General features: G+C 39.0%; 2 protein-coding genes across 3 annotated transcripts in view; one reads left to right on the forward strand and one right to left on the reverse strand.

Moving 5' to 3' along the window:
- extl3 (exostosin-like glycosyltransferase 3) overlaps positions 1 to 8640 on the reverse strand; it is a 36243-nt gene extending 27603 nt beyond the window's left edge. Inside the window, exon 1 of the mRNA XM_067418208.1 lies at positions 8478 to 8640. The gene's annotated coding sequence lies outside the window, so the exon portion shown is untranslated. The remainder of the gene's footprint in view (positions 1 to 8477) is intronic.
- riox1 (ribosomal oxygenase 1) overlaps positions 1 to 12656 on the forward strand; it is a 30903-nt gene that overhangs the window by 11154 nt on the left and 7093 nt on the right. The window contains exons 2-4 of one of the 2 annotated variants that reach the window (XM_067418225.1): positions 8986 to 9083; positions 9846 to 9980; positions 10058 to 10212. In XM_067418225.1, coding sequence (XP_067274326.1) covers positions 9012 to 9083; positions 9846 to 9980; positions 10058 to 10212 — 362 coding nt within the window. In that variant the 5' untranslated portion in view covers positions 8986 to 9011. Of the gene's footprint in view, positions 1 to 8942; positions 9084 to 9845; positions 9981 to 10057; positions 10213 to 12656 lie in introns of those variants that run through there. The other variant, XM_067418224.1, reaches the window with a different exon arrangement.

Here is a 12656-nt window from a genome sequence, read left to right on the forward strand (position 1 = left end):
CATTAGCCTGGAGCCGGACTGCAGCCGCAGATACAGAGCTGTGCGTTCTATAATTAGCACTTTAATTTAACGTGACTGCACGCTCTGTGGTTTTTCTCTTTTCCATTTCCAAGAGACTTGATATATAAAAGAAAAAGTGAAAAAAAAGAAACTACATGATTCAGCACCATCTGACACCTTTAATACCAATTCCACAAAGCCCTGCCACTGGAATCAAACCCGCTGTGTCTCTGCTGTCTTTGAGGACAACCACAGGAGGCTTCTATGTTTGGCACTATAATGTCACTGCGAGGAACTTTTCACACGGGTATATAAACAACACCGCTATTACCGATAACACCGAGGGGGGCTGGGTGGATGTGGACCTAGTCCGTCTAGTATTTACATAGTAAATAATGGAAAAACTGCATTCTGTGGAAACGGCCCCATGCTGTTTCTCCTGTGTTGTCACTGCGCACTCGCTTTACGCTTTCAAATTCGCGATCATGCGTAGGCTACTCTATGTAGGGAGTGGCGGTACTGACCGCACATTTGACAAGATATTTGTCAACGACGCTCCAGGATCTGTTGCACACCCTCTCTTTACTCTTGTCAAGCAATAAGTGAAATACCATCATGGGAACGGGCAATGTTCTTCAATTTTTCGGCCTCATTATTAAAGCCAATAAATAATGGATTCAGGTTGAGCGATGTTTGCCAAATTGACATAAAACAATGTCTACAGTGATACATCGCGATGGATGATTTCATCGGGGGGTTGTGTAGAAGGGATTATTAACCCAAAAATGAAAATTAGCCCATGATTTACCCTCCAGTCACCCTAATTGTATATAATAGGGATTAGTGATCGACCGATATATCAGATTCCTGATATTTAAGCATTTTCTCATAATCGGGTATCGGTTTTGTAATATCGGATTACTCGATAAATTGCGGCATCTTGTGGACGTTTTGAAAATTGCATTCAAGCGCGCCATTAAAAGACTGCGTCTGAGGGGAGATGAGTCGACAACGGTGTTTAAAGGTAAAATAACCTGCATCCCTAAATTAATAAACTTTGTTTAACATAACAGTCAAGCACAATTGAGATATGCACAAATAAGATGTTATGAAATTAATATTATTATGTAGTTATGTAGTTTAAACTTGGCGCTGTATAGAGACGAACTCACTGACGAAGTCAGTCAGGTAATCTGTCATATCACAATAAAGACGTAACTTCATATTATGCTGTTTATGCTCAGTCGTATTCAGCCGTTCTCTCACAGAGTTGTTGCTCCAGCATATAGGCTAGTCGACGTATGTAGGCTAAACAAGACAGACTCGTTTTAAACTCCTTAAATTATATTAATGTCTGCTATATAACATTTCTATAATAAACATCTAATTAATTACAACTCCGTGAGACGTGCAAGTTAAACGCAGAGATGAAAACAGCGCTATGTCATCAGGATTATAGACTGACACAAACATTCATTTTGATACCGTACTAGATGAGATTGACTCTATAAGAAAAAAAACCTGCGAATACATCATAGCTATTACAGAGAATATTCCCTCTTTAGTCTATTAAACACATAAACCTTTTATTTAAATAAATGCTTTTATTTATGCTCATAGTTATGGTGAGATGATAGACTCAACTCTCAGTTCTCCATTTGAAAACATTAGACTTTATAAATGTATTTTGCCTGTTGTTAATATGGCTGTATTTATAAATAAAAAGGTGAAACGGCATTAATGTTAAAAAGACTTTGCACTGATTTATTGATGTAAATGTCTTTTGTTCTATGAGTATTTTCATATAGTTGCTGTAATTGTAAAAAACAGAAATAACACAATAAATTTTTTTTCTGTAGTTTTAACTAAATGACTTTAAGTTCATACAACAAGATTGCAAGAAACTATTTCAAACCAATTCGATGTTGTTGGAAAAGCATTCAATTGTAAGGAAATGTTTTCCTTCATTGATCGGATGAATTTAATTATGTTCATTCAACAGGTTATTTTTTTGAGTGTAGTGAAATTTTAAAAATATGACCAGCATTTCTGTATTATCAGTAGTACCGACTCCTGAGTATATTCGGTACACGCAGCTTCCGTGTTAATCCAAGCGCAGGGCTCCAGACTGTAGCCGAATATATACTAGTGTCTGTGAATATTAAACTGCAAATTACTATTTAAATATTACTCCTGCAAATTCTGCGTCTGTATGAATAACGGGTGCAGATGCGAGGCGGCGGCAGCGCGCGCGCGCGCGCACACACACACACACACACACACCCGTGACACTCGCGTGTCTCTGTCACTAGGCTATATGAGGACACACGGACGCATAAACTGTCACTTCATGAGAATTTAACATTTCATTTGAGAAAACGGTCATATGAACACAGACACTCAAAGGTCATCACGGCAACATGTCAAAATAAAAGTTTGGTTTAACGTGAAGTTTAACGTGGAGAAATTGACAGAATATATTTGGCTACTGCTGAGCCTACAGTAGATTTAACTACGTCTCTATGTAATAATAATACGTCTCTACTAATAATAATAATTATGCCTAGATGGTTCCTTATTTTTCACTTGATATTTTATGTATTAACAATGAATACTTTTAAATAGCATACAGCCTTTAAATATTTATGTATGATTTATTTATAATAATAAATAATAAACATTTAATAGTTTTTTTTTAAATAGTTAAACAAAAAAATTAAAACATTTTACTGTTGTACCAAAATTGGTACGGAGTAGGCAACCGTAAAATGTTTCTGGTATTGGTACCGACTACTGGAACTTCTCCTACAATCTTTCAGGTGCAAAACAGTTTGGATAGTTGTTAATATGAGAATTATGATGCATTTTTAAAAAGTAGCTCTCAAATGTAAAAAAGGTTGGAGACCCCTGGTTAAGGACAATCAAATAGCAATGCTCTGGCAACAATCCACAGTTTATTCTGCTGTCAAAAAGTATAAATGATTTATATTATATAAGTCAGAGCTGATGTGCCTCCAGGACGGAGCGATTCTGAAACTTTAAGCAGCACTTAAATTTCTGCATAATGTATCTATCAGGTCCACTTTCTGACCAGTGTAAGGTGAGAGTACGGTCATCTTAATCAGGCCAGAACCTGCAATTGATAACAACAGCCGACCAGGAAGACAGCAAGAAAAACAGCTGGAAAATCCTGCCCTACCTCCCTGGCATATGGCAAAAAAGAACTATTAATGAAGGCTTTTCAAACACCCTAGAGCTGATGTACTTTGGGGTAGGGCTGGGCGATATGGCCAAAATTTTTATTTCCCGATATAGCTCATTTGATATCCCGATAACGATATACATGACGATATAGCAACCTTTCTATTAATTCAGTTTATGAATAGTCTATACAAAATTGCAATGTGGAAATGCAGTTTGAAATGATATACAAAACAAATAAAGGTAGTATGGACTACATTTTTATTTTATTTAGAACCTTTTTTTAAAGCAAGACTGTTAGTAAAGTTAATACCTGCCTAGGGATGTTTACCGATGAACGTTTGACCGATGGCTGACCGTATCAACGTTAACCGATCAAAGTTGTCGGTTAAAATAAATAAAAAAGTGATCTCTAAATTAGGCTATTATAGACAGTGGACTAAACGCTACTACAGTTGGCCGTCTCATTCCAAAATCTTTTTGTGTGATTGAACATATCCCTCGCACTCAATTTTTCATAACTCGCCTGTTTGTACTTAATAAACCAATAAAAACATTTGACGAGAGGTCACAGCGTTTGGGTTTGCGCGCTGAGGTTTGCAAAAATTAAACACTCGAGGTTAGAGCCAGAGCAGACGACAGTATGAAGCGTCATTCCGCTTAAGATGGGCTTACATTTGGAAATATATTACATCTTCATTTCAGTGGGAACACATAAGGTGTTGATCGTCTTTCTTTATTATTGTTAGCAGTAACGTTACCTCAAACTAAAGCGGCGTCTCTTCGGAGCTGTCATTTTCTTAAATGAGCCGCGGCAATGATTCAAATGAGCTTCTAAGGCTTGACAAACGCCTTTATTTTCAACGCGATCACCTTGTACCCAAACCATTTCGAAACTAAGGAGCCATTTGTCCTCTGATTACAAACAAGCTCCTCTGCGGCGCGTTTGCGGGACTCGTGTTTCGCGCTGTGGGGGATTTTAAAAAAGTGACGTGAGTGGAAGGGAGGCTGCAGCGCGTGTGTGTGTGTGAGTGAGAGAGCGAGAGAGAGACAGAGGGAGCGCGTTTATGTATTGCATGGGCACGCCGTGGCGTGAGGTGCATCTTGACGTAAAATTCTGCCATAAAATTCTGCCATATCGTGGCGTAAGCGATAGAGCCTTATATAAAACGATAGACATTTTCTATCGTCCAGACGATATATTTCGTCATATCGCCCAGCCCTACTTTGGGGTGTCAGAAAGAATATGGCTAACAAACTCTCAGCTTCACTCTGTGAAGACATTTCACCCAGCAGTCTGTGCTGAGGGAATGTGGCATGAAAAATTAGCTTCTGCTTTTGTGAGAACTATAAGAACTAGGATAGAGAACATCAGACTCAGGCAGAGCAGAGCAGATCAGACTAAATGAGGTACATCAGACCGATGTAATTCAAATTAGACATTAATAAGAAAACGGACAGACAAGTGTCCGCTTTGTTCACAGTTAGAGCAAGTTTTTCAGACGCAGATTAAGATCCAATTTTACAGCACAAAAACAGCTCTGTCAACTTCTCTTTGGTGTGGGACTCAGAATAGATCCGTGAAACTAGTCATGGGACTCGAATAAATGCCCATCTATTAGCAAATTTCCCCCCACATCAGGGTGTTTATTACGAGGGAAACACAGCTCTGATCCATTAAAGGGAGACTATTCACCCAAAAATGTTGTTACAAACCCCTAAGACTTTAATTCATCTTTGGAACATTGCTCTATTGATGAGAATGAGCTTCAGCGAGAACCAATGAGGTTCATTCTCGTGTTACGCAGCACGTTTGAGCTTCAGCGAGAACCAATGAGGATCATTCTCGTGTTACGCAGCACCTTTGAGCTTCAGCGAGAACCAATGAGGATCATTCTCGTGTTACGCAGCACCTTTGAGCTTCAGCGAGAACCAATGAGGTTCATTCTCGTTTACGCAGCACGTTTGAGCTTCAGCGAGAACCAATGAGGATCATTCTCGTGTTACGCAGCACGTTTGAGCTTCAGCGAGAACCAATGAGGTTCATTCTCGTGTTACGCAGCACGTTTGAGCTTCAGCGAGAACCAATGAGGTTCATTCTCGTGTTACGCAGCACGTTTGAGCTTCAGCGAGAACCAATGAGGTTCATTCTCGTGTCACGCAGCAGGTTTGAGCTTCAGCGAGAACCAATGAGGTTCATTCTCGTGTCACGCAGCACGTTTGAGCTTCAGCGAGAACCAATGAGGTTCATTCTCGTGTCACGCAGCACGTTTGAGCTTCAGCGAGAACCAATGAGGTTCATTCTCGGGTAACGCAGCACGTTTGAGCTTCAGCGAGAACCAATGAGGTTCATTCTCGTGTCACGCAGCACGTTTGAGCTTCAGCGAGAACCAATGAGGTTCATTCTCGTGTCACGCAGCACGTTTGAGCTTCAGCGAGAACCAATGAGGTTCATTCTCGTGTCGCGCAGCACGTTTGAGCTTCAGCGAGAACCAATGAGGTTCATTCTCGTGTCGCGCAGCACGTTTGAGCTTCAGCGAGAACCAATGAGGTTCATTCTCGTGTCACGCAGCACGTTTGAGCATCAGCGAGAACCAATGAGGTTCATTCTCGTGTCACGCAGCACGTTTGAGCATCAGCGAGAACCAATGAGGTTCATTCTCGTGTCACGCAGCACGTTTGAGCTTCAGCGAGAACCAATGAGGTTCATTCTCGTGTCACGCAGCACGTTTGAGCTTCAGCGAGAACCAATGAGGTTCATTCTCGTGTCACGCAGCACGTTTGAGCTTCAGCGAGAACCAATGAGGTTCATTCTCGTGTCACGCAGCACGTTTGAGCTTCAGCGAGAACCAATGAGGTTCATTCTCGTGTTGCGCAGCACGTTTGACCTTCAGCGAGAACCAATGAGGTTCATTCTCGTGTTGCGCAGCACGTTTGAGCTTCAGCGAGAACCAATGAGGTTCATTCTCGTGTCACGCAGCACGTTTGAGCATCAGCGAGAACCAATGAGGTTCATTCTCGTGTCACGCAGCACGTTTGAGCATCAGCGAGAACCAATGAGGTTCATTCTCGTGTCACGCAGCACGTTTGAGCTTCAGCGAGAACCAATGAGGTTCATTCTCGTGTCACGCAGCACGTTTGAGCATCAGCGAGAACCAATGAGGTTCATTCTCGTGTTACGCAGCACGTTTGAGCTTCAGCGAGAACCAATGAGGTTCATTCTCGTGTTACGCAGCACGTTTGACCTTCAGCGAGAACCAATGAGGTTCATTCTCGTGTTGCGCAGCACGTTTGAGCTACAGCGAGAACCAATGAGGATGTTTCTATGGTTTGGTTGAGCTTCTGTATATTCAATGATCAATGTTTATATGTGAATTCAATCTATTCATCATATAAACCGATCGAGTCTCTTCAGAAAATTTGGAATAAACTGCTCAATTTATATGGATTAGTTTCATGATCTCTTTATGAACTTGTAGCGTCGAAGTAGTAGTTGCGTAGCTGTCAATGGAGGGACAGAAAGCTCTGAGATTTTATTAAAAACACCTTAATTTGTGTTCTGAAGATGAATGAAGGCATTATGGGTTTGGGACGACATGAGGGTGAGAAACTAATACAGAATTTTCATTTCTGGGTGAACTAACCTTTTTTTAAAAACAAAAACAAATAAAACAAAACATTAGCCATATTCATAAGCACCTGATCCAAATAAGATAAAATCCCAGCAGCATTATCCATCTAGAGCAGTACAATTCCAGCAGGCCCTTTCCCAGCCTTATGCCGGATGACAGATTTACCACTAGTAAAATCTTAAGACCTTAGTAACAGCTGCCAGACCTCTACATACCCACCGCTGGACAGTGACGGATAGTGGGAGAAAAGCCTGCGGGATTGGTCCATCGCCTGAGGGGGAATTACTGCATTATGCTCAAAATCACAAAGCAGACTACAGTACCAACAATGACCTGGAACAGCAGAAAAGCCGTGCCTATTTCCAGTTCCAAAACCCTACACGGATGGTGAGAGCGACACATCTCCAATAACCAATATTGGCATGCAACTGTTTTTTTAGAGAAATAAATATGGCAAAATAAAGACTCCACACATCTAAAGCACACAGCACCTATAATAAGAGCTGTTAGACTAATAAATAAAACGGTTTGGAGATTTACTGTTTCTTTTTGTCACGCCTGAACTGGCACTGAATTGCACAGATGGTCACCATTACAAGGGCAGAGAGACAATATCTTCATTTTCCTTCACAAATAAAACGTGCAATGTGTTACAACCTTCACAAATGGGTTAGGAGGAAAACAACTCATTTACACAAACACACAACATGTCAGCAGCACCCTAAATAATCAATGGCCAGCTCAACACAACTGTGATAATTCGACAGACACATCTGTTCATCTGCCAGCCGGGCAGGCGCGGAATACCAGGCGCAGACCCACTGATCTGAACTAATCAATAATATTAGCATACATCATGGGGATCTGATCAAAATTATAAATGATGGTGAATGATTGATTATGTCTAATATTCAGAGTATTTAATGACAATACGAAAAGAGTCTGAATTATCAGACACTAGCTTCAATATCTGTGAAGTGAGATCAGATCACAGAAATGTGTATGAGATAGTCTATCAATCATATTATCAACATTAGACATTGTGAACGATCAAAATAAATCTGATCTCACATCATATTATGACTGTCAGTGTGTTTTGGTTTTATCAGATCATGATATTATAATAGATCAGATCACTGTCTGATATTATTAGTCAGATCCAATGCTATAAACTAACTAATGCTAAGAGTGTATTATAATCATGATCAGATTATTCCTAATGAATTAAAATGTTATTTATTAATAAATCAGAGCAGCTAAGTTACTGTATGATATTATTGATCAGATCACGTTATGGCAATATTAGAGTATGCCTGATATTGCTGTTAAGATTACATGTTATTAATAAATCATCTCAGGTTGTGTCTGATATTATTGATCAGTTCAGTTTGTCGGATTTGTTCAACGCGTCATTTAAATGACCAACTTACACTGATTCCCTGCAGTACATTAGAAATCTAAAAAAGACAATTCCCAACAAACACTAACATTATTTATTATTATTAGAGCATTACCATAACTACAATATTTCCCATTGAGTGCAATGTGTGAAAACAAAACTGGAATATTTTACCCATCTGTTTGTTTGATGTTAGCCGCTGCTAACCGACCCGCTAACGAACGACAAACCATTTTTTTACTTACCTCAGAATAAATGCATCAGACTGTTCGTCAGTCTTCATAAACTCCTATTCTCCAGCGTGTCCATGGTGTCGGTAACGGACAGAAACGGCCCGGTAAACGTCTGCTGAAAACGCTCCGTCCTGAGGTGCAGCAAAACGCGTACGCACTCCAGCCGACAGCAGCAGCGGCGGTAATGCGCATGCGCGATAGCAGCCTGAGAGCTCGCGCGGTGTAGCTGTTCATTGCACGAGCGTGCTGCCATCTAGCGTTTAGAGCGGAGAGCTCGAGAGATTGTTTACAATGATTCCTGGTGGGTTTTTAGGTAATACATCTGCATAAAATAAAATCAGAATAATGAATTCACTGATAACCGTGTATATGCGTGTGTTTGATGTATTATACACGCACGGGCGGATGTAATAAAGTTGAATAGTTTTGAACATGTCGTGTTAGCTCCAGACCTCTAGGTGGCAGTGTGAGCGCGGTTTGTGTGTTGTTTCCTGCAGAAGAAACGCTCTCAATGTGTGTCTCATGTCTGCTGTTCAGAGCTGAGCCATGGAAAGAAAACACATGTCTGCTTTATCTATTTATCAGTCATTATCAGGAGGAGCAAAACCAAAAGTGCAGGTAAAAAGGCTGCATTCGAGAACATTTTATTTATTTGCATGTCAGAAAGTGTCTTAGGGGGAAACATAAACCTTATTTCAGTAAAAATGTGATAAGCTATGCACATCAATATTGAATTCTAATATAATGAAAACACATTAGATATAGAATATATTACATAAACTTTGTGTAAAACTTCTGTTCACTCGCTAACAAAAAAAAGTATTCTCTGAGTACCATTAAAATACAACTATATAACTATGATAATCATTTAAAAATGGTATACAACATGACAATCTGGGGTCTGCTAGGGAGTGGAATAAAAAAGTTTATGGTTACTAACTAAAACTAAATGGTTTGAATTAAATAAATGAAAATAGATTTAAATAAATGTAATTTAAAATGTATTTAAATAATACATGATTTAACACTATAGTATTATATTGAGTAAATGTGGTATTTATAATTTCGCTGTTTGGATTTAAATAGGCAAATGCTTAAGTGCTTATGATTGGGTCATTATGGCTATGGTTTTTGTGTTTCTAGCATGTTGTATGTTTGGCAACAGTTCTTCTAACCCTGACTGATGGCGTGTGTAGCTTTTCATTTCTTAAACATCCATGTAGGAAGACACACCAGATTCCACCATGGCCAGATTCCAGGATGACACCAGAATGATCACATTTAGGGGTCAAAATAAAATAATGATGGAATTACCATCTGGTGTTATTGCCACATTATTACCAGGGCTGTAAATTGAATTGCATGACTTCTGCTTTGCAGGCTAAGGCGCCAGCGGTGAAGAAAATCAAAAAGAAGGAGAATGGCATCCAATTAAACAAGAAATCAATTAAAAAGAAGAGAATGAAACCTCTGAAATCCCGCATGAGGCCCAGCAGTGCTGAGAAATCTACAGGCGTAAGTGTCTAACTGTACGACGACAGATACTGGAGCATCAGTGGAGATTTGAAGCTCATCTTGTTGTGTTTTTCCAGGACAAGGACTGTGAGACAGATGATGGTGAAGGACTTGACAGTCCAGCTCTTGATGCACTCCTGACGGATCTGGTGAAGGTCAACAACAGCAGAGATAGAGCCAACAGACTGTTCCAGTGGCTTATTCACCCAGTCCAAGAAAAAAGCTTCTTCAGGTAGTTAAATTAGTTTCATAATTGATGAACTTTGCAAAATTGTATGCAGTTGTTGAACTGAATTGAATCAACACTCAACTGACTTTAGCTGAATAATTTACATCTACATTTACATTTAATCATTTAGCAGACACTTTTATCCAAAGCGATTTACAAAAGAGGAGAGCAATAGAAGCAACGAAACAAACAAGGGCAACAGCATGCAAGTGCTGTAAGGAAGTCTCAGTTCATTGAACACAGTACACAAACAAATAAAAAAAAAAACAAATAAACAAACAGAAAATTGAAGAATGACACTTTTGTCATCTGTTAAGCTACTTTATTGCTGAAATTGAAATTGTTTCATAATTGTTGAATCCTGCAACGTTAATACTATTGTTTTCCTGGTTATTACTGTGATTGCTGATTTGAAACCATCTATTATGTAAAAAGCACAATACAAATACATGACTTAAAACACACAATTGTAAATACAAGTTTGTTTGCATTGTTACATCATTTTTTTTTTGACAATGTAGATTCCACATTCAATACTATGATGCAAAAACTCATTCTTAGTTCCATATGACATAAAAATCATCCTGTCCGGACTTAATAAATCAAATAAGCTCATTGGAACAAATACTGCCATATTGCAAACACACAGTACTTGTAAAATACTTAGAAATAAACTTTAAAAAAAGGACAATGAGATCAGCATTGCAGTAGAGCTGCATGATTCTGGATATACTGGCAATCATGATTGTTGTTGTTGTTTTTTAAAACAGGGATCACGATTCTCCCACGTTTCTGAATAGACTAATAACTAAAAAATAACAACATACTCTACTAGAGGTTCTGACAAAACGTTAATTGCAATTTCACCATGACGTCACAACAGCAATAAACATTCGTCCGGGTGGCAAAAGCCGAAGCGTTCCTATGGCAAAGCTAGTACATTTCTTGGGTTTCAGACATAGTGAACATGATTATTGAGGGACTGATTAACTAATTCAGGAGATAGCAATACATGAAATGCCCAAGCTTGCTCCAGTAGATGTAGAGCTAGTCTACTTCCATCATTTTTAAATGAGCCTCAGCCTACCATTGAGTAGTTATTTTAGTGACTGTTGCTGTTTGACTTACAATATGTTAGGCTATCGTAGATGGTCTATTTCCCTGTTATCTAACTAAAAAGGCTATGATCGTTTTCTGTTGCTCGGTCGGGGTCAGATGGCACAGACGAGATGGCACAGACGTGAGCTTCTGACGGTCAAAATGATAGCGTGCTGTAGACTAGCACTACTCCGCTAACGTTAGGCATTCACTCAAACTAAACTCGCGGGGATGAAGAAGTCAGTGTGGTACACGCATCAATCATCCATCAGCCTACAACTATGTTTTGCGTTTCCTATTTCTTCCATTGACATTCGATCAGTAGCCTACATGACACTAGAAGTTTGGTCTATTCCTACTTTTACTTTAGGCAGTGACTGGCAATGAGTTCGATCTTTAAAAGGGATCTAAAGTTTACTAATATTAGTCTCGAATTTCCCCAGCTGAAGATAATTATGCTCTGCTATGATTTTGTAGATGGACCGTTTTGAGAATACTTCTCTGTAGCGCCACTTTTGACGACGTCCACTCGCTTTAGCCTCCTCACCCACAGGTTTTGCTGGATATATTAATTTTTTTCTGAATGAAAATCGATACAATCCTACACCTTTTGCTGTATATCTGACGGCACAACCCCAAACACAACATGTTTTTATCATAGTTTCAACTTTAATCAACAAAAATGTTCTTAACTGTGTATCTGTGTACAGTAGCCGGCTGATCTCTTCAGTTTGTCAATAGAAGCCGCTCGTGTTCTGCCACCCGGAAGTATCTTGGTGCCGATTGTTTACAAACATTTTGAAATACCCTATTAAAAAATAATAATTTTATTAATTTGAATAAAAAAATTAGTTTAAGTGAATGATTCAATGACTCACTCATAAATACTTCCCTTTTTGATTCTTGGATTATTCAGTATTTTTGAACTAATCTCTTGAATTAATGATTCAATGACAAATCCATTTTTAACAATCACGCATCGCTACTTACTGGTGTAATGATGTTGATACAACAATCTTTATTTGAAGCGTCAAGTATACTTTCAAGGGTGAGACGCTACCTTAGACATCAGTGTTTATATCTGAACGATCAACTTTTATCCCAATACTTATCTGTTATGATTGTCTGAATAATATGAATTATTGTAACAGAAATAATGATACTGTGAAAAGAGTGTTTGTGAATCCGTTTCATACCTACCTATACATGACAACAGCTCTCTTGGGACACAGATCTGAACGTTCGCTGTGATCGCACTTGTCAAAGGTTTAATAGACAGAGCTAAATCATTGTTGTTTGCATTAGATTTACCTAGCAAGTCAACTGAAAGGGTCACTAGAAGATGCTTT

Source organism: Pseudorasbora parva, chromosome 15 (assembly GCF_024679245.1).
Source record: "Pseudorasbora parva isolate DD20220531a chromosome 15, ASM2467924v1, whole genome shotgun sequence".
Classification (NCBI taxonomy): Eukaryota; Metazoa; Chordata; class Actinopteri; order Cypriniformes; family Gobionidae; genus Pseudorasbora; species Pseudorasbora parva.